The sequence below is a fragment of the Spodoptera frugiperda genome, chromosome 15 (genome assembly GCF_023101765.2).
Source record: "Spodoptera frugiperda isolate SF20-4 chromosome 15, AGI-APGP_CSIRO_Sfru_2.0, whole genome shotgun sequence".
Lineage (NCBI taxonomy): Eukaryota > Metazoa > Arthropoda > Insecta > Lepidoptera > Noctuidae > Spodoptera > Spodoptera frugiperda.
In genome coordinates this window covers 9,695,076-9,717,152 of record NC_064226.1, presented here as the reverse complement: position 1 = coordinate 9,717,152, position 22,077 = coordinate 9,695,076, and the positions used below count along the sequence as shown (strand labels likewise).

At 35.8% G+C, this 22,077-nt stretch overlaps 1 protein-coding gene across 1 annotated transcript in view; it reads left to right on the top strand.

Moving 5' to 3' along the window:
* The first annotated feature begins 1,183 nt into the window (after positions 1-1,183).
* LOC118277557 (uncharacterized) overlaps positions 1,184-22,077 on the top strand; it is a 38,579-nt gene continuing 17,685 nt past the window's right edge. Inside the window, exons 1-2 of the mRNA XM_050698777.1 lie at positions 1,184-4,463; positions 4,641-4,817. Of these exons, the coding sequence (XP_050554734.1) occupies positions 1,184-4,463; positions 4,641-4,817 (3,457 nt within the window). The remainder of the gene's footprint in view (positions 4,464-4,640; positions 4,818-22,077) is intronic.

The window sequence follows — 22,077 nt, the reverse complement described above, 5'->3', positions numbered from 1 at the left end:
ATGCTTCGGCACGGATAGGCCGGCTCGACCGGAGTGATACCACGGCCTCACAGAAAACCGACGTGAAACAACGCTTGCGTTGTGTTTCGTTGTGTGAGTGAGGTTACCGGAGGCCCATTTCCCCCCTTCCCAATCTTCCCCATCCCCGATTCCTGAACAACAACCCTTAAATTCCTAACACCCAAAAAGCCGGCAACGCACTTGTAACGCCTCTGGTGTTTCAAGTGTCCATGGGCGGCGGCGATTGCTTACCATCAGGTAATACTTCTGCTCGATTACCGGCTTGTTTCATAAAAAAAAATATCTAATAACAATCAAACTTAACAAGCGTAATCTATAATATAAAAATAACTCGGATTTTCCTTCCTGACGCTATAACTCCAGAACGCACGATCCGATTTTCACGATTTAACATTGCAGAAAATTCGGGAAAATTCAAGAGGTAAGCCGGAAAACAGGGAATATCACTGATGACGAAACGGAGTTCGCCGGGTTTGCTAGTTTTATATAGTTAACAAATTGAAAATAAATATCCCTTCTTAAAACTAACACAAAATCAATCAAAATTAACTAACAAAATCACAAATCCAATCCTATATCCGAAACACAACAGTATCTTAATAGTACCTTAACAAAAAGGGCCCTTCAATTAACTGAAGCAGTATAACAAAACCTGGTTTTATTCCATAAACGGATTCACCTTTTCAAACAAGACTCGGGGTCTAGTGTGGTCGTTGTCCGGACTTGTATCGCTCACGAAGTGGACACTCGGATGCACTCGACACGTCAACCCGTAACCGCCTGGTCCGCTCGCAGCCAGTCGAGGGTCGCCACCTCTGTTGGAAAGATTGTTTTTCTGGTTTGTAAACACAACCTATATTTATTATAAAGTAGAACTGGTCGCTATAAAAAAAAAAAAAAAAAAAGGGTTAACTGTCATTTTTGACAGCCGGTATTTTTCCTTAGTCTATGCTCGTATCTCTTGTATGAAAGTTTCTATAATCGGTTGAAGAACAATTAAATCTGCTGAAATATCCACAATATTTTTCATTTACCACGTTAATTTCCAACATGGTAGCAGAGCGTGGTTGGTAAAAGTGAAAAATACTCATATTTTGGTAAGATTCATCATACTTGGAATAATTACCGGCACAACGCAACGTGTCCCGGCATTCAAGAAAAGATGGCTTCAACGGCGATTGCGTTCGGGCAAACCGGCATTGAGAAACTGAAAGGTGCAGAAAACTATTCCACGTGGAAGTTTACAATGCGCATGTTGCTTATCCACGAGGAATTATGGAATTGCGTGGAAGCAGAACCCAGCGAAGATGGCGACAAGAAAAAAGTTGACAAAGCGTTGGCGCGCATTGCGCTTTCCGTGACACCGGCTGTAATTCCATATATTCGTACAGCGAAGAGTGCACATGAAGCGTGGAAAATACTGCAAAAAGCCTACGAGGGACGTGGCCTGAGCAGAAGGCTAGGTTTACTGCGTAGCCTCTTCAGTACTAAGCTGTCGGAGAATAGTTCAATGGAAGTCTACTTGAACAAAATAAAAGAAATTTCACATCAACTCCATGAAATTGAATCGCCACTGGACGACGAATTCGTTGCAGTCATCATGCTGAGTGGGCTCACAGATGACTACGACCCACTGATCATGGCGATTGAGCATTCAACTTCCAAACTATCTACGGAAATCATCTCACAAAAATTACTTCAGGAAACCCAAAGACGGGAAGAAAAATCTGAAGAAACAGCACTCATCACACAGAAGCAACCTAAGTGTTACGGTTGCGGTGCCAAGGGACATATGATAAGGAACTGTCCGAAGAAAAAAGGACCAGCCAAAGTACAAAACCAAGAGAATGACCCACCGACCCAGAGAAATCCAGTGAAGAAGTCAGCGAGGAACAAAAAGACCCTTCTGACGGCTCTCTCGGTGAAAGTGAATAGTGATGTGTGGTACATAGACTCTGGAGCGACAAATCATATGTGTAATAGTGAAAAAGTGATGAAGTGCAACCGTAGTAAATCCGTAGATGTAAGCATAGCAAACGGTGAAAGGTTAACAACAGCGGGCTTAGGGGAAGTGCAGATTAAATTGAAAGACTGCGTAAGGACAATAAGTGATACTTATTATGTACCTAATTTAAGTACTAACCTGTTGTCTGTCAGTGCTATGACCAAAAAGGGATATGTTGTCACTTTTAATAGTAATTCATGTACTATTTGCGACAATGATGAAATTTTAGCTACTGGTACGCAAGTCAATGGTATGTATCAGCTTGATACCGTGTCAGACAGCGGCTGTTCTGTGGAACAGGAGTGTTCTATGATGGCATCAGCAGCAGTGGATTTATCATCCCAGGAGTTGTGGCACAGACGTCTCGGCCACCTGAATTCCAGAAATATGCAACTACTTCAAAAAGGTATGGCAAATGGCATTTCTTTTAACACTTCTAATTTTCAGCAGTGTGTTGCATGTGTAGAAGGGAAGCAGAGTAAGCTTCCTTTTCCCAAAAGGTCGTGTAGTAGAGCTACAGAGGTACTTGGTTTGGTTCATACAGACCTTTGTGGTCCCATGCAACAGTCATCTCTAGGTGGTGCTAAATATTTTCTCAGTTTCATTGATGATTACACAAGGAAGCAGTTTATTTATTTTTTGAAATCGAAAGATGAGACTTTTGAATATTTCAAACAATTTAAAGCCCTTGTCGAAAATGAAACAGGAAAGAAATTAAAAGTACTCAGAAGTGATAGAGGCGGAGAATATATGAGTTCTAAGTTTCAGGAATACGTCAAGACATGTGGAATCAAGCATCAGAAAACGATACCAGACTGTCCACAACAGAATGGCGTTGCAGAACGCGCCAACAGGACCGTTATGGAGAAGGCTAGATGTCTTCTGCGAGATGCTGGACTCGGAATGAAATTCTGGGCTGAGGCGGTCAACACAGCAGTTTACCTAAAGAACAGAAGTCCTACGAAAGCTGTTGCTGGAGTAACCCCTGAAGAGAAATGGACTAGTAAAAAGGTAAATCTAAACCATTTAAGAATTTTTGGTTGTGTTGCATATTCTATTGTGAAGAATAGAAGAAAACTTGATTCTAAAAGTAAACCATACATATTTGTGGGTTACAATGAAGAGTCCAAGGGATACCGATTAATTGATCCTGATAATCCCATAAAATGTGTCAATTCTCGTAATGTCGTATTTTTAGAAAATAAATTCTGTAACAAAAAAATGTCACATGATGAAAATGTTGATCAGCATACAATTGTTGACTTCAACAATCTGAATTCAGATGAAATTCAGCAATCAGAGTCATCCAGTGTGAGTTCTGATGTTTCTGATGACATGAGATTATCACAGAATGAGCAAAGAGTCAGCACATACACAATAAATGACTCTGAGAGCGAAGACCTAAGTGATGAAACAGAGAATTGTTCGGATGAAACTTATATTCCAGGTGAAGACTCAATAGCTGAGGCGGAGCAGTCAGACACCTCCTATGAAGCAGCTCCTGAGTCTCCCCTGCAGGCTAATTTTGTGGGACCGGTCGACAGTAACCCTGATGAACCTCAGACTGCAACCGAGGCGCTGAATGGACCAGATTCAGACAGCTGGCGCAGGGCAATGACTGATGAGTATGACTCATTTATTAAAAATAAATGTTGGACTCTGACAAAACGTGACCCAAGCCATAAGCCCGTTCAATGCAAATGGATTTTTAAAAAGAAGTATGGTGCTGATGGTGAGCTATTGAAATTTAAAACTCGTTTGGTTGCAAAAGGGTATACACAGAAATATGGGATAGATTACCAAGATACCTTTTCACCGGTTGTGCGATACTCAACAATCAGGATGCTGCTTGCAATGGCGGCAGAGTATAACTTAGACATAGAACACCTGGATGTAAAAACAGCTTTCCTAAATGGAGACCTGGAAGAAACAGTATACATGGAGCAGCCAGAATGTTTCAAGGTCAAAGGGAGTGAAGAAATGGTATATAAGCTGAATAAGGCTGTTTATGGCCTTAAACAGGCATCCAAATCATGGTATGACAAGATTACCAAGGTTCTATGTAACAAGTTGAAGTTTAAACGCTTGACTTCTGAGCCCTGTGTTTACTCTAAGAGTGAAAATGGATTGATGATGATCATAGCATTGTATGTAGACGATCTGATTATATTTTCCTCCCCGAATTTCCCAGGGAAAGATAATATAAAGAAAGAATTGCAGGATGAGTTTGACATCACTGATCTTGGGCCAGCTAAGCTTATAATTGGAATGAAGTTGATGAGGAAAGATGATAAAATTTACCTCAATCAATCAAACTACATACAGAAGATATTGAAGAAGTTTCGAATGGAGGATTGTAACGCTATTGCGACACCCATGGAGACAGGATTGAAACTTGCCAAGGAACCTAAACAAGAAGGAACCTACGACTACAGAGGTTTGATAGGTTCGCTAATGTATGTGGCAGTTTGCACAAGGCCTGATATAAGTCATGCAGTCGGCTATCTCAGCCAATTCAACGATTGCTTCGGCGAAAGTCACTGGAAGGCTGCCAAAAGAATCCTACGATATTTGAAAGGTACAATTAACTTTAATCTTGTTTTTTCTAAAACAGGCATGAACATTTCAGCTTATGCTGATGCGGACTGGGCGTCAGACAACATAGACCGTAAGTCCTACACAGGCTTTGTTTTCACTGTTGGTGAGTCTGTCGTCGCTTGGGAGAGTCGTAAGCAACGCACTGTTGCTCTATCTAGTACCGAGGCAGAGTACATGGCGTTGTCAGACACATGTAAGGAAGCTCTTTTCATTAGACAGTTCATATTCGAAATATTTGGTACCAAGCCTAAAATCACGATTTATAATGATAATCAATCAGCTATAAAACTGTGTAAAAACTTTATATTTCATTCTAGAACAAAGCACATTGACATACGTCATCATTTTATTAAGGAGATTGTAACTAAAGGTATTGTTGAAATTAAATACTTGTCAACTATAGTTATGTTAGCGGATGTACTAACCAAAGCACTTTGTAAAGAGAAACATAACAAGTTTGTAAGCCAGATGCTAACTGTAATTTAAGTTCCTTTTGTTGGTTTTATAACTGAATATATTTTCTTTTGAGTTTGTTTTAATTGATAAAACTGTAACATATGAGAATGTATCTCAGTCCGAGTGTTATGTTTTATGCAAGTCTTAACTGTGTAACTTATATGTAATACTGATGTTAGATGTATGTTAATTGGTGAGATGTGAACCATGGTTAGGAAATATGCCTTTGTTGTTTTTCTTTTATATTGTGAAATATAGTTCAGCTTGTGTTTAAGGGCCAGTGTTGGAAAGATTGTTTTTCTGGTTTGTAAACACAACCTATATTTATTATAAAGTAGAACTGGTCGCTATAAAAAAAAAAAAAAAAAAAAAGGTTAACTGTCATTTTTGACAGCCGGTATTTTTCCTTAGTCTATGCTCGTATCTCTTGTATGAAAGTTTCTATAATCGGTTGAAGAACAATTAAATCTGCTGAAATATCCACAATATTTTTCATTTACCACGTTAATTTCGTATAACCATCACAAAAAGGGCCCTTCAATTAACTGAAGCAGTACAACAAAACCTGGTTTTATTCCATAAACGGATTCACCTTTTCAAACAAGACTCGGGGTCTAGTGTGGTCGTTGTCCGGACTTGTATCGCTCACGAAGTGGACACTCGGATGCACTCGACACGTCAACCCGTAACCGCTCCGCTCGCAGCCAGTCGAGGGTCGCCAACTCCTCTATTGTTAATATCGCTTTGGACAGTAAATTATACACTACTGTTTGAGTTTATTAGTCTGTAGTGGGTTTGGTTTGTATTTGGATTGGAATGATATAGGTATGATGATCGTATATTTGTTTAAAAAGGTATGAAAACTATGAAAACTATCGTTACAACTAATAATACACCTACTTTACATTCTCTCTCTAGTTCCCTCTCTTTAACTATTGTTACATTCATTTGTGTTTGCGTTTGTTAGTGTGTAGTGGTTTTGGTTTGTATTTGAATTGGAGTGACATAGGTATGATGATCGTTGTTTAAAAAGGTATGAAAACTGTAGTTAAGTTTTTAACTGTCAATAGAAAACTATTGAAGGCAAATCCTCCGCTACCGTCGATCACCGGTGACCACCACGGCGTTCAATGTGTTAATTTTATACTTAGAGTTTTAATCATCGAAATAACTAGAACTTGAGCTGTACTCAACAAAAATGTTCTATTTTTGTACAGCGAAGAAAAATAAGTCTTAATAACATACTTAGACGCTACTCAAGGAATTGAAAAAATGTAAACATCATCTATAAACGTATACGTATACGATATAATCCTATTTATCAAATCGTATTCTTAATCACCGTATTTAAAAAAATGAAGTAAATATAGACATAACACGACACTAGCGCTACTAACTACACTAAAAATCCCATTAAATTCTAAAGAAGCAGAAAATACTAAAAGCAGCCGGTCACCGAATAAAAGTTACGAGAAATAACAAGACTGAAACATAATTTAAACTCTTCTGAGCACTGCATAAAAGTTACAAAGTACCGAACGAGTGCCTACCAGTGCATTCATATACATGTATCAGAACGATCTTAACATTATAATGTACATGAGAATTTTCAAATTTTGCTTCCCATCCACTTGACTTTATTTACGACTCCCGCGGGAAAGCGAAATACGTCGAAAAATCTCGAAAAATGACTATAAATAACATAAGTTAGTGCTTAATGTTAATATTTTGTGTACGTTTTCTTGTTTACGGTACTTAAGTAGGTACTTAGACTACTTCTTTTGTCCTTTAGCACACATACATACTTTTAGATTGTAGGAATATTTTTTAAAATGTTTCGAAGAAATTACTTGATCTTGTTTTCCTAGATATTGAACTTATAATTATTGGAAAAAAATTGTCTGGTTTTTCGACTTCTATGTACATAGTAGTAAGTTTTATACAAAAGGTAACATTTTTACGTACCGTAGTATTTCATTTGATAAAACTATGTTAGTATTTGACAATCGGCTCGACCACGTTCGTTTGTAACCTTTTACTGACCTCTTCAAATGCCTGTTTATTTTCCTTATTTATCTTTAATTACACAAATAACCCTTACGATTATACCTATATTATTACATAGATATTCATAAATTTAGGATTCATTTATTTTCATAAAATACAACCAAGAATTGCGAGAATCTGCACCCTTAGTACGAGTTTGCTTTACGTTGAACGTACGTTACTGTTATTTCTGTCGACAAGCCAATTATTAAATTACGTAACTCCAGCCTACCATATTTGTTTCGGAATATAGACCGAAATCACATTGGCACTAGGTTAATTCCTGGAATTTCTAAAAGCTACATGTTCAATATCTATGGAACAATGTCGAGAATTCTTCATAAAGGCGAAATTGATTAACCACGCCTGTTCAATCTGATTTATATCGGTGAAATTAACAGAGCAAAGTTTACTAATACGTATATTGGTTCATAAACAGTGCCTGATATGAGCCTCATTGCCTATTTCAGTTATTAGTCCACGTGACTTTAATTAATACACGAACTCTTCTCGGATACAAGTACCAACTTAATTAAATGATACATGTACATATCAGGCTTCCACATTTACGAGTAATTACAGAATGTACGTACAGTTTCCTCGAATTCTTATTTCTATACATAACATAATTATCACGCGTATTATATGTTCATATTTCACCAGACTCTGAAAGTGATTTTACTACTAAACACCATGCTCACGATCAGCCAGAAGAAATCTACCATTGTATAATGGCATCCTACATTGATGTTGCCCTAATTCCTACACTTGGCAGGTGGCTAATGTGCACCCCTGCCTATCCCTTCGGGGATAAAAAGGCGTGACGCTGCCTTAGGACTTTGCTACCAATATAGGTGGTTGCCCATTTTAGAAACATGACGTAGTCCGTGCTCCTTATAATAAACAACCAATAATAAGTCTATCAGAGTTTCATCAACCAAAAAAAAATATATAAAAATAACAGGTCTAATTCAAACAAACATAAATTAGTCACAGAGCTCTCTAGTAGGCTAAATAAAGATCGAGGTCCCAACGGTCAGATGTTAAAAACAGAACAGTGAACACTGAATAATTTAATCAATGGTGACGGGCAGACGGACGGATGAAACCTGAACTCATTTGGGAATCACCTCGCACCAATTTTATATAAATAAAAATAACAAGTCTCTGTCCATTCCTGGAATGGACTGAAATGTATTTATACAGGTTGGTGCGTCTAGACAAACTCATATTCTGTACAATCTGGCTTTTATACTATACTGGGAATTCATAATTTGTTAAGCGTCTGTTGATAAATACTAGTGTTAACATAAAGTTAATTTGTTTTTCTGATTCTACTGTTAAATATTCAAATGTTAATTTGAAAATCTCGTGTAGTAACTAGATATGTATGATATGTGTGAGCTGATAATACAGACCTGTACCTTTAATACGAGTTACGGCGTTCTGATTGGCCGGCTACAATAAACGAACCAATCAAAGCACCGAACAAGCTCGCGTTTCAATTACTTTAAACATAAAACAAACTCATACTAAAGGTACTGTATTCCAGTATACACATAAATGTACCCATTCTAAACAATGAGTAAAATAACAACAAGCATCACACAAAAATGATTATAACATTTTAACAAACAAAAAGTATAATTATGAGTTAAAAATAATGAAGGGTGACCTCATTGTATCATGTACTCAGGTTCTGTAGGTAGCGAACGTTGCCGTATTCCACTTAGGTGTGATGAGGGACTGGGGTCAAATTTAATTCAAGGAAAAAGGCGAGTCATGATGACCGGCTGACGCCTGACGTACTAATGAATACCGGATGATGAAAATTTTATCGAACCCAAATTGTTTACTTATGTTGGATCACGGATAATTTTCCTGGGCTCACTTTCCAAAATGGTCAGGGTAGTAGGTATTTTCTTATGTTTTTGTTAGATAAAAATAGTCAGACATAGGTAATTGAGATTAATGCTGTGGTTTAGTTTAGAATTTAAAAGACTTATGATACACTCATAGCTCATACTCATGAATACAAAGTTGCTTTTATTTGATATCTGTAAGTACCTGTCTGAAACGAGATCTATACGTCTAACAAGAAAGAAACAGTATCATTCCTCATAATAGCAATTTAAAACAATTGTACAAAATTTGCAAACAGTTCTATCCGTTATATCCGTACGAGATAAAAATTTATTTATTCAACAACAAATTCTGAGAATATGCCACATTGCTTCCAATAACTAGAAATAGTCAAACATTTGCAAAACTAAAAACTTTTTCTTTACCCTTTCAGATGTATTGGCATTGTACGCAAAGCCACTGCCATCTGTCATATAAACCGTAACAGGGTTTGGGCCCGTATTATGTAATTTTCTGACAGTCTGTCACTTTTAGTACCGTACACATTTGAGTCAAGATAGTTAAGTTAGAGTAAGAGATATTTATAAAAAATCCAACCAGAGATCAGCTTCAAACATTGTATGTTTGAACCGAATAATAGATTGCCCGGCAATAAATTTAACCAAGCACCCCTCCATTACCTAGTCACAGGCCCAACTAGACAAACAAAATAAATGACACCTGTTACGAGGTTCACTTTCACTTAACTTTTTTTTTTACACGCACGTGGTGTTATGCAAATATTAGATATTTCGCGGCACAATATTCTGTGGCAATTTGCAGGGAAATTGGGCAGGAAAGCAATTGATATTCCGATCCCGTTTTGGGAATTTTCGCCGGGAATACTGTAGAATCTACTTCTGATTCACCATTTATACTTGTAGTTCACATATATGGTGTGTGTAGCAGTAGGGTGTAAACAAAACGCGTTAGTAACCGGCACATGGTGCGTACTAAATTATTGTGCCTGTGTCTGCCAATAGCCGTCGTTTACTTTTGTTTGTAAAACTTTGAATCGACTTTTTATTGGAGTGTCGGCTTTTTGTTTACTGTTTCCAGATTTCGACACCAGCAATTTATACTGCGCTAACTCAAAAAGCGTACTTTACAGTAGAGGCGTTTAAAGGGAAAAACGTGATAACTTGTACATTAATTAAGATACTTTTTTGAAATTTGGTATGCTTAATATTTAATTTATTCATTGTAATATCTCATATTTATATTTCCTTAATTATTTCTATTTTTTGATTTAGCGCAAGTTAGCCGTATATAAACGTAATTCATCAAAAAAATTTTACATCTTATACACGTCTAACTAATGTTAGCGTAGTGTAGTACAAACACGTCGTAGTGCATGATCAATCATCTGATGCATATTTCAATATTTTATAAAGAACATGTACTTACTTACAAAAAGAATAGTCAACGTACCATTAATAAATTAATTAATACGTTAACACATAAGTATTTACTATGTAAAAGTCGCTAAGTCGTTCATTTTACAAACGAACAATTATACACACGAACGCACTAAACTACGCTAACTATGAGTTAGTGCAGTGTTGCACGGATTTTGACCAAAGTGATCCGCGCGCACACTCCGCTAATAATAGTTGGCGTAATATAAATCGAGTGATTTCAAAAAATACCTTTACTTAGCGTTTTATAAGATTTGTAACTTTCTTATTTTTGCACATTTCTTTTCAATTTTTTTATGACGTATGTAAACACATATTTTAAGCAACTTGGCATAAAAAAAGTTTTTTCCAAATTTCGAGTTAGCGTAGTATAAATTGCTGGTGTCGATTTGTTTTATATATTTGAATGGTTGTTGCTTGTCGTACCAATGTGGTGATTGATTTATTTTGCCTGATTTGTGGGATTTGTAGTATGTAATTGGTTAATCTGTAGCTTGAATTTTTCATTCAGGAATCTGACCATTGTGCTAATATAGAATGTTTTATCACTACTTTGTTCTCGACGACCGCTGTTTGGCCTCGAGACAACTTTGGAGACAGTTATAAACTACTTTTATTTGCCTGCGAAGCCTAATAACCCAATACCTAATTATATATTTTAAGCAGTCTGTAAATAGAATAAACAACAATAATTACGAAAAAGACAAACAAAACAATAATATACTTAGTAGAGTTCTAGTTTGGAATATTTATCATGAATAGAATCTCAATGTATTGTTGTAGGGGCAACAAACAACGTATAACAACGTTTGACGTCGACTGCAAACATCCTTGGTATTTAGTTTGTTTTGTAAGACGAACAGTTTTCATTGGGAACGGGAGCGCTTCGTTGGTTTAAGACCGAACTTTATGGCCATTACACAAGCGTTTTGATGTCTGTACATTTTATTTTAATGACAAAGACGTACTTCTATTTATTTTGTAACGACATCCCCTTTTCGCTAATGGATACTTCATGTGTGTTAGCAATTTTGTTGCAATGTGTAATTTTGTCGAGATGCAAGCCAAACTGTGTCGTCGATGTTTTGGGATGGGATCGTCCAATTTTGATTCTGTCAAACCATGGGCATAGATTTGCGTAGAAATAAGATATCGGTAGGTATTCTATTTTAACTCCACAATTGAGTAACTATTTACGTTTCTATCACAAAATCATATGCTTAAACTCAAAGTGAGAAGTTATGCAGAGTTCAATTTCTATGTCAGGCTTAGTATTGTTAACTGAAACTTAACTTGTACTTAGTCTACGACATTGGTCTGACTTCCTATTACATAACTTAGGACTATCTTTGGCTGAATAACATGAAGTTTATCCACATGTTAGTTTGTTATACAAGTGAATACTGGGAATCAATAAATTAATTGAGTATTCATATCAATTGTTTGATAAGCTATTCAATTTGGTATAGGCTCAATTTGTATTACGTCTAATTTCAAGATGGTTATCATCATCATCTCAGCGACAAGACGTCCACTGCTGAACATAGGCCTCCCCCCAATGACTTCCAGACGATTTTTGGTTTAATAATAGAGCTGAGTACAAACCATGGCATTTCTAACCTTCCTTAAATTAGACATTATTACTGTCAGGTAAAAATTAAATATAAAACGTTTCTAAAATATAATTATCCGGTGTCTATATACCATTTGGAAGCCCACAGTTATACGCTTTGTTTGAAGAAAATAATTTAAAATAGTTATTTTGAACCGCATCATAGTTTAAAATGAAGTTGGAAATATTTTAAGTGGTTTCATATACAGTATGCACTTAAAATTCTTATTGCATGCTCTGCGGTCGTAGTGATGTTAGAAAAATTATGGTGAAACGCTAGTGGCTTAGTCTTTTGTACTGTGATACAGAGTTTTATTAAACTGTGCCACTAACTGAACTAACCTCGTTTCGAACAATGCTCACGAAATATCGAACAGAGCCATGAAAGCCTTCCGTGTTTGTACATTTTCCTCCAATATATTTCTATTGTTGAATAAACTCCATCGACATACAACTGCCAACTTCATGGCCTTAAGCTCACAATAGTTGATTGAACCTATGTTCTTCCTCTTCATTGACTCTTTAAATTAAAACTCGTTCCTTCAATACTTTGGTAAACGCTTTGTGTAGTTGAAGCTGAGTGTTTGATTAAGCTCTAAAGAAAGCAGACTCAGCATTTTTATTCGAATTTCAGAAGGTAAGTAAAAGCACTGAATTTCACAGCAGAATGGAGGTCTTTTTGTAAAGACCAAAAACCTATATTAATTAGTTCTCATCGATATTCCAAGAGCGTATGTCGTTTCTGAGACAGTAATTACACAGTGGAGGTTCGTGCTTCATATAATAACAAGCGAGATTAGCTACACTATTTATCGAATCGATATCCAATTGAGTTTTGTGTCGGACAGTGAGCGGAGGTGCGGAGGCTGGGAGATACTAAGATCGGCACGTTGTTGGCGTGAAATCCGTCGCCTCGCTCGCCTCGCGTCCTCCAACCACTCGGTACTCGGTGGTCCCTCGGGCCGAGTCGATCTGTTACAACAAATAATACGCCAGACGGCGATCCGTTAAACCACTTTTCAATTTTTCCAATAATTGTTTTAAATCGTCTCTGTAAATTGTTTTTCCTTGCGTTTTTAATAGACGTTTGTGTAATGAATGTCGATGAAAATACTGTTTGGATAAATAAATGGAAAATTATTTTGTTGGTTTGTTTCTTAATTTAAGGTTAATTTTGGTGAGATTAATCCAAGTAAATAATGTTTATCAAAAACATTTTCGTCATCGATATTCATAAAATGAATTATCAGTTTCTGTTTTTATATTCCGTTTAAATATTCCATTTTGTTATTCATAAGAATATTTTGCAAGATACCCGTTGTCTGTATTAAGTTGGCTGCTACCGCATGTGAGCTTTGAATTACGTCCGATATTGAAAAGAACAATTGCAAGTGCTTAAGTACATTATCCTATGTAACCAGAATAGACTTCATTTTTGATGTACTCCATGTTTTATTGATTTGCGCCGCTTTAAAAATCTTACTAATTGTAATTATCGTGCAGTTAACCTAAAAAGAAACTAACCCTACTGAAATAAATTAAAAATAACCATTTACTTAGAAAAGCTGTACCGACGTCACCGTGTCCGCGCACGCTGCTCATGAGTAAAAGTCCCTCTGTGACTCGAAACTATTAGAGCTTTACTCAATATATTTAAACCGTTACTTTTACTCAGTTTATTGTGTCTCACAATACTTATTATAAAAATAAAATCCTACCTAACAACAAAAACTAATATCCCTACAGCAAATAAAAATAAATAGAAAACAACATTAATCCAAAGGATATTGAAGTCTCTTCCACAGGGAATATAATCTATAGTCGTGTCTGCAATTGGCAGTTTCATTTGTCAACAAATATCTTAAGTAGATATTAAATAGACCGCTGTGGGCTCCATAATAGAGATTCTTCAAATAACCTCGCTTATATAAATTCCTTCATGGTCTTATAGTGGCTATTAGGGGCTGAACTAGGCTTAATAAGGCTATGTGCTTGACTTATGTGTTGTATACAAATAGCTAGGGCGAACGTGATTCGATTTTGTTTTGGGTTTTTATTAATGATGGAATAGTAACAAGTAAGTGGTGGTACCTAAAGAAAATAGGAAATAGATGATTAATTTCTGTTTTAATGTTCGTCATTTTTCGATATCTCTATACAGGGTGTAAGCGGAACGCTCCCGAAAAACGCCACAAATTGTTTATGTTTTTATAATTTTAATCGTTTTTGTGTTTGTATTATTCATGCTATAGTAACATTCAGCATTAGATTACAACTATTATTACTTAAAATAAACATTGAATTCTTTATTTTTTTTAAATAATACACGTTTTTTACCATCACCTGTTTGCGACGTTAGGGAGCGTTCCGCTTACACCCTGTATATAAAAATCAATTGCTGTTCGTTAGTCTCGCTTAACTTCGAGAACGACTGGACCTATTTGGCAAATTTCGGTTTAGAATTATTTGTGAAGGTCCATGGAAGGTTTAAAAGGTGAGAAAAACAAATGTCGTACGAAGTCGCACGAAGTTTGCCGGGCCAGCTAGTCACTTATAAATATAATGCGTAAACATTTTTAATGTTTATTGAGTAGTGTTGTTGCCAAAGAAAACAACTTGCGTTATCAAAATGTACACGTCTTTATTGTACCGTGGTGCCGCAGGGTACAATCCAGACACGCAGGTGGCCACAAACAAACCATTTAAAAATATAACATCATACAGCACAACCGCAACCTCGGGCCTAAAACAAGCGCAATTATAACAAAAACAGACACGAAAAATAATTACATACAATTTTCTAAGTTATTTTTAAAATTACACATGTTTTTAATTACATTTATAATTAAATTAAATACCATCCGTGAAATACAATATTTTATTACGAGACCACGTTTTTAATTTAATTTTGTTCACCATTATATCCTTCCATGCAACGCACAAAGGTTTTATTTTTCTCCAACCGTTCCCCAATGCGTACAACCGTACAACGCATATTGTTAAATTTAATTGGAGGGAACAAGTTAATGTGAAGAGCCTGTGTACAATTGGATTGTATAGGCAAACTCAATAACATTATGGCGGCGGCTACCGGCCTGGATGCACGCCCAAGTGGGTCACTTTCATATTCATTGATGCTTTATGAACTATTCAGAAGGATTTCTTGTACACGGACGTTGAACTTTTCAAATGTTCAATCTATAATTTCTAGTTCTAGTGATCTAGTTTTCAAATGTCTTTGTGCTATAAAAATGAGTTGAATCTATTTCCTAGATCACTTTTCAGTAATAAAATAATGAGTTGAAGTCTATTTCCTTTATCAGTTTTCATTAATAATAAGATCATATAAATGAAAATGTGTTGAACTAATAGCCATTTTTTATGTTAAAAGGTTTGCCATGATCTTGAGTTTGACAGGGTGGGTCGGAGATGTTAAAAGGTTCATTTGCACCTACCGGAGAGCGTTGATACCCGGTGTGTGAAATATGTAATCTAATCGAATCTTACGATAGCTATAAAAAATAGAGTAAAGATCTGTAAAATAATACAGATAAGTAATTCAAAAGGTAAATCACACAACAACCTACACTTACAAACATCTATCCATCTACAAAATAAAATCGATTGCTAATAAGTATCGAAAAGAATCTTCATTTTACGTCTGGCATTCTAAAGTATCACTTGAAAACAGATATAAATTATAACATAAGCAGATCCAAGTTTCATGTCATTGAAATATAGTATCTAGACCGTGGTACCTACGATTAATAACAGATATATTTCAGCAAAACCTCAATAGAGGTATTAACAACTTGTAGCCAAGTTAGAAACAATCTTGACTGAACGTTTTAGTAATATTGTATTACGGTGTAGCCACACACTCGATATAGTTACAAAGCTACGAGAATAGATGTAATATACCAATATGGGGACGATACCTAAGTAAGTACATGATTGGTTATTAATCAAAATTACTGTTATGGTCGTTGGTAGGTGGTCGTGAGTGTCGGATTCGAGCAAAAACTTCAAAATTGTGCAAAAGAATCACTGTCTGTTACATGGGACTCATAACACAAATAATGAAAAATAGATTTAATGTTGTACAAGTACAAAATGTACCTAACAGTTTGTGGCTAGATTTGCAAACAAAAAAATATAAAGCCAGGAACCATCGACATCTTACCACAGTGAGTATGAGACTTCGTCATGTGAGTAAAGTGTACTACATCACTAGATGTGACTATCCGTAAAATTGAGTTACGTTTATATTTCAGAGACCGGTGGGTGTACCTATATTTTGAAAATAGTTACGATATATTTTTTTATACATAATATGTATATTTTTATTGTAGAGACATCCCTACGCACATATCAACAGTATAACCTGAAAACGTAATCAGGGGCTTCAGTACAAATGAGGGACGATTTCACGCAGGGCTGCCACATACCGGAGCGTACCTATACGGTATTCGGGGAAAAAGTAAATGGGTGCCAGGTATTCCTCAGATTCCAGCACTGATTTCAAAGCCATTTGTTTACAATAGATCTATATTTATCAAACATTCCGATCGAAGTTCGCGATTGTTTCGCTGAGCAATCTCACAAGATTGGTAGATTTCTATTAATTTGTCGAGAACTTCTGTAGCACATACATGAAACGGTATACAGTAATATATATTACTTTCATTAGAAATGCTTGTCATTGTTTCAATGTGACCTTAAAATACTTGTTTTCAGAGCAAATAAGAATACATAAACATATCACAGAGTTAATAACAATATCCCAACAAACAATTAATTTAAACACACGTTTTAATATAAGCATTTATTTATGCAGCCCACACTAATTACAATAAGTGTAGGTACACAGTCCATAATGAAACATTTTAATAAGCGCCCGTCCAGCTCCAACTTCAAATCACTTATTAAAAGGTACGCAAAAACCTTGAAGAGAGCACGAAAAATATTTTTGCATTCATTCGCAAAAGTAGTAGATGAACATTTCTCAACGATAATTGACGGTCCCGACGAGAAAAATCGTCCATAAATATAGTGAGGAAAGTTTGACGACTGTTGGGGATATTTTCAAGCTGCTTTTCAAGACATTTAGTTGAGAATACCGAGGCGCTTCGGAGGCAGTGACAGCAATTTGTTAGTTTACCCGCAGCCTGCGTAGCCGGCCGGGTGCGCTCATCCAGCAAACGAGTCATCTTTTATTAAATACGTACAAACATTTGCATTTAGTTCCCGTACACACTGTATTGTACAATTTTAAAGTATTTCCCCTGTAATACATTCAAATGATAAATGTAGTCTCGTGTATTTTGAAAAGAAAGAACTTCGTTTTAAATGGATAGCTGGAATACTACGAAGTTTAAATACGCGGTTTCTGTTGGAACCGCAAACGGTACTAAGAATAAAATTCTTGTATAGTTTAAGGCTTTTTTCTGATTTCATTATGCTTTGTTATGAAATGATACGGAAGTGGATTATGTAGAATACTAGAAATTATTCCGTTTATGTACTCGTAATAAGAAAATATTCTATGAATTTTAATAGGATTAATAACGTGTTTCATCCAGGAAGATTTAATGCTAATATGCTGCAGCTTAATACAGAGCTGCACTTGGTTGCTACTATAAGTTGTGAAGAATACTATTAACTTAGATAGAAAATAACTAAATGTACTTAGTAATTTTGAGTTCCTTTTTTATTCCATCGCTGTTTTATTACTACGATGTAACAAACGATCGCAATACAATTTACTTCACAGTATTCTAGACAATTTTAGGGCCCAATTCAACAGAGCTAGGTAACTGTGTTGGTGTCCAGTTGCCTATACATTTTATGTCCTGTTCAAAGCCATCTCCATTTATATGGGCCCATATCAATGACCATAAACATGAACATGAATAAGAATGTAGGTTTTATGGCCTCCATATAAATCGGGAGGAGGTGGTCATTACACCCGCGCGTGTTGAGGACTCGCTACAAGGGAACCACGTTTCCTGATGATAATTACATCTTCATGATTATTCAATATCTTCTTCTTGTGTTATAAATATTTTTCTTGACCTTTTCCTCGTTGAGGGTCAGTCGGTTACGGCTGAGGGTGGGAAAACAGAAATACATATAATAAATATCTCAAATTACTGTGATTACGTCGGTAACTATATTAATTATGAAACGGACTCATAAAAACCAGAATATAAATTAAGAGTCAGTTATAAATATACTTTAAAAGAGACTTTTGGTTTCGGACTTTGATACAGCGATTGCCATCTCATTTAAGAGTAAGTGATACCACATTCCTGGTCTAGAATTCTGTTGACAGAATTTTCGAACTAAAGACTCACCACAATGACCATCATAGATGTGACAACTAGGACTAACAGCTTTAGAATTCTCTAAGGAAATAATATTCCCGTAGGGCTGATGCCTGATCCGGAGCTGCGGACTACCTAGCGGGTTTACCGGGGCTCCGGGTTGAAAAGCAGGAGTAGGAACCGGGTGGTTTTTAGTTAGTAACAGTGTGACACTCGCTTTGCCAAAGGCGGGAGAAGTCATTGGATGATTTTCCTCCGTCAAAAAAATCATAATCTCTAACTACCAAAATATTTTCACCAGCACCAGTTTAAAACATGATTACTCGCTCAGCAAAAGTAATATTTTAAAATTAAAACTGTGCTGTTGGTGAGTTTTAGCTGAGTTTTAAGCTAGGTAGCCTCAAAAAGTCGTGAGTGGGGGAAAATAATGCGATTGCAAGTCGTAAAACTACTAGCAGCTGTCCTCTGTCCTCTTTATTTTATTACCATTTTCCGCGTAACATTCGCTAGTTCGCCGGCAGCGTAGTGCTTACGGGAATGGCTTTAGGATAATGATAATGACCTGGAACTAGATGTAGGTTAAGTGTGTATCATTACCTATAGTAGCTGTATGAGTGAACGTCGTATCATGCCTACTTAATCTATGATAGGAAATTGATCTGAAGAAAATGTGTGAGAAAACTATCTTAACTATCTCATATTTATATTCAGCCATGGTCGTCCCACTGCAGTGATCTTATTAACTATCTATGTCATATTATTTTCTTCCGATCACAACAACAAATTTAAATATTTATTTTTCGCATATCAGTACAATGAAAAAAGATATAAAAGTTGGCGCAGTCGTTCTTAAGTTATAATATAAGTTAGAACGTTTATACATACGACTTATCGTATAACTAATATAGATTCAAACGTGTTCAAATTCAAACAAGCTATCTTTTAACACTTCTAAAATAGTTCTAAGTTTAGTGATCTAAAGAGAAATACGGCCTTTATGAACCAGATTTTAGTGCATATTATACAAAGAACTCTGCCATACCGGTTAGTGTAATGTCTAGTCGATAACTTTGAGTGAGACTTAAAAGTGAAGCGAGTGCGCGGAATACTAATAGTTTTCATTTGAATTTATATGCATATCCATAGATGACTATGGATATGCATATAAATTATAGAATATAGAGGTTGCTAGTTATAGTTTTGCAGTGCAATTGTTCAACAAATTTCTTTAATAGGTCCTATCAGTATTTGTTTTATATTTTTATGGAGTTTCGAAACAAACATTTCTGTTAAACGTAGCCTTCAAACTATAACAGAATGTTGTTTTTCGTATATACTTTGAAAATTTTATATCTCATACTAGATTAGGCAGGACATGGAAAAATATGAATAGGAAATCACTATTATCAAACAATATAGAATATCTTGACGATCCAAAGCAAAAACAATCTTCTCCGCAATAATTACAATAAATAAAATAACCACATATTATAATGTAATACCATTAAAATGTTCTACACAAGTCGAACGCTGATATACGCTATAATAGATACCGATATAATAAACACTTTCTATAATGAGCTAACATCCAGCCGACATACAGCCAAGAACTTTTTGACAAAAACTGAATCACACTGAGTGATACCACGGCCTCACCGCAAACCGACGACAAACGACTTAACCCTTAAATTCCTAACCCCCAAAAGGCCGGCAACGCACTTGTCTCTGGTGTTTTAAGTGTCCATGGGCAATTGCTTACCATCAGGTGATACGTCTGCTCAATTACCGGCGTGTTCCATAAAAAAACACTATGTAGGTTTCATGGTGAGTTTAGAAGAGCAATAAAGAAAACTTTGCATAGGAAAAAATAAGGTTTTTTATGTACAAAGTCTCGAACCAATTACCTTAAATCAGATGTCGCCAAAATATTCCCGTAAACTATGTAGAACGCTAACCCGACTGTGAGATTAATATCAATCGCGGGATCTTTCCATTCATTTAGTGTGACGTCACAGCCTGTTATTGCAGAACCCGTATCGATTTCTGATCACAATTTACCTTGAACATAGATTTTGGCAATAACAACGCCGACCATAAAACTATAGAGATATTATGGTAGTGAGATTTGAGATTTTTGTGGTTCATTTACAAATGCAGCTTCGTTTGTTTCTGTGCGATAAATGGACGTTAAGTGCCTATCTTGTTCTCTAGTGCTTTTAACCCATATTTATTGAAACTTAATTAGCTGCTTTTAAAATTCTTGGTGGTAATCATAATAAGGAGCGAAATTTTAACTCCACGTTATCAGAATTGCCTGATAGAATGTACATTGCATACATAAATGGTAAAAAGTGGGTTTACATTTTATCGTGGCATTACGTACCGTAATGTGCACCTTAACCTACTTCATTGGGGATAAAAGACGTGACGTTGCATTTTTATAAAAAAAAACATACCTCTTTATGATTATAATTAACTCGTTAATGAAGATTAGAGGTATATTAACCCCATAAACCGAATTTAACACAATAATGGGTGCCCAGAATCTCAGTCACTCATTCAAAGATAAATCAGAACTTGAACTCACATGATTTACAGCTAATATACTTCAGTAATCAGAATAAAAGAAATTTTTATACGTTTGTAGATAAACAGTGTCAGTATACAAGGACCTAGGTCTGTGAAATAACAAAAGGTGTTGTTCGTGTGAGTGTCTGTGTTTGTGTGTACAGTTGAGTACATCGTTCAATGTTTTTACGATTGTCGCCACCAACGCGCTTACACTGGGAGGTGGTATGAGAATGGGTGTAAAATCTAGGTTTGTACTGGGATAATGTTATAATGTTGAGAAGATATCATATGACTTCGGAATTAGTTTATTTTTAAACGTTTTAACACATTTGGATTTTCTTTTTTTAGTGTGTCGTGGGTGCGTTTACAAACATACAATTTCGCATACACAAGACACTCAAACCAGGAACAACAATCTGTGGATCACACAAAGAGTTGTTCCTCGTGGGAATCGAATCCGACACGTTGCACGGCAGCCAGTTGCCCAGCACCGCGCCAACAGTGCAGTCGAGTTACTTTTCCTTTCATTTTCAATGAAAATATAACATTGTGTTTCAATACAGGTGTTTATTTAGATATTGTCTTGAATTATAATATATATCTATCTATCTATCTATACATATAATAAAATCGTAGAAAAGTGCTGTCTGTACATTGAAAATACAAATAAAAAAAATAGCAGGGGTTATTGTTATGTCGATGTCGAACCCAAAAATGTAATTAACTTTTTTTTTGTCTGTTTGTCTGTTTGTCTGTTTATCTGTTTGTCTGTTTGTCTGTTTGTCTGTGTGTCTATGCGCGCTAATATCAGAAACGGCTGATCCGAGTTGGATGCGGTTTTCACGAATATATTGTGGTATGCTTCAATTTACATTTAGTGTTTGTTTCATGTCAATCGGTTCATAGAATAAAAAAGTTATGTCAAATTAAAGAATCACGTCGAACACTATTCTATGCTTATACCATTAATCTCCGCAACTATTTGACGGATTTGGTTGAAATTTGGTAAGATATAGTTTAGAACCTTGGAAAGCACATAGGATAGTTACATTCATTTGGTTGGGTCGCTTCGGTACTATCGTAAAAAAGTGTATTATCAGTCGTATGATTATTTGTCTGTAG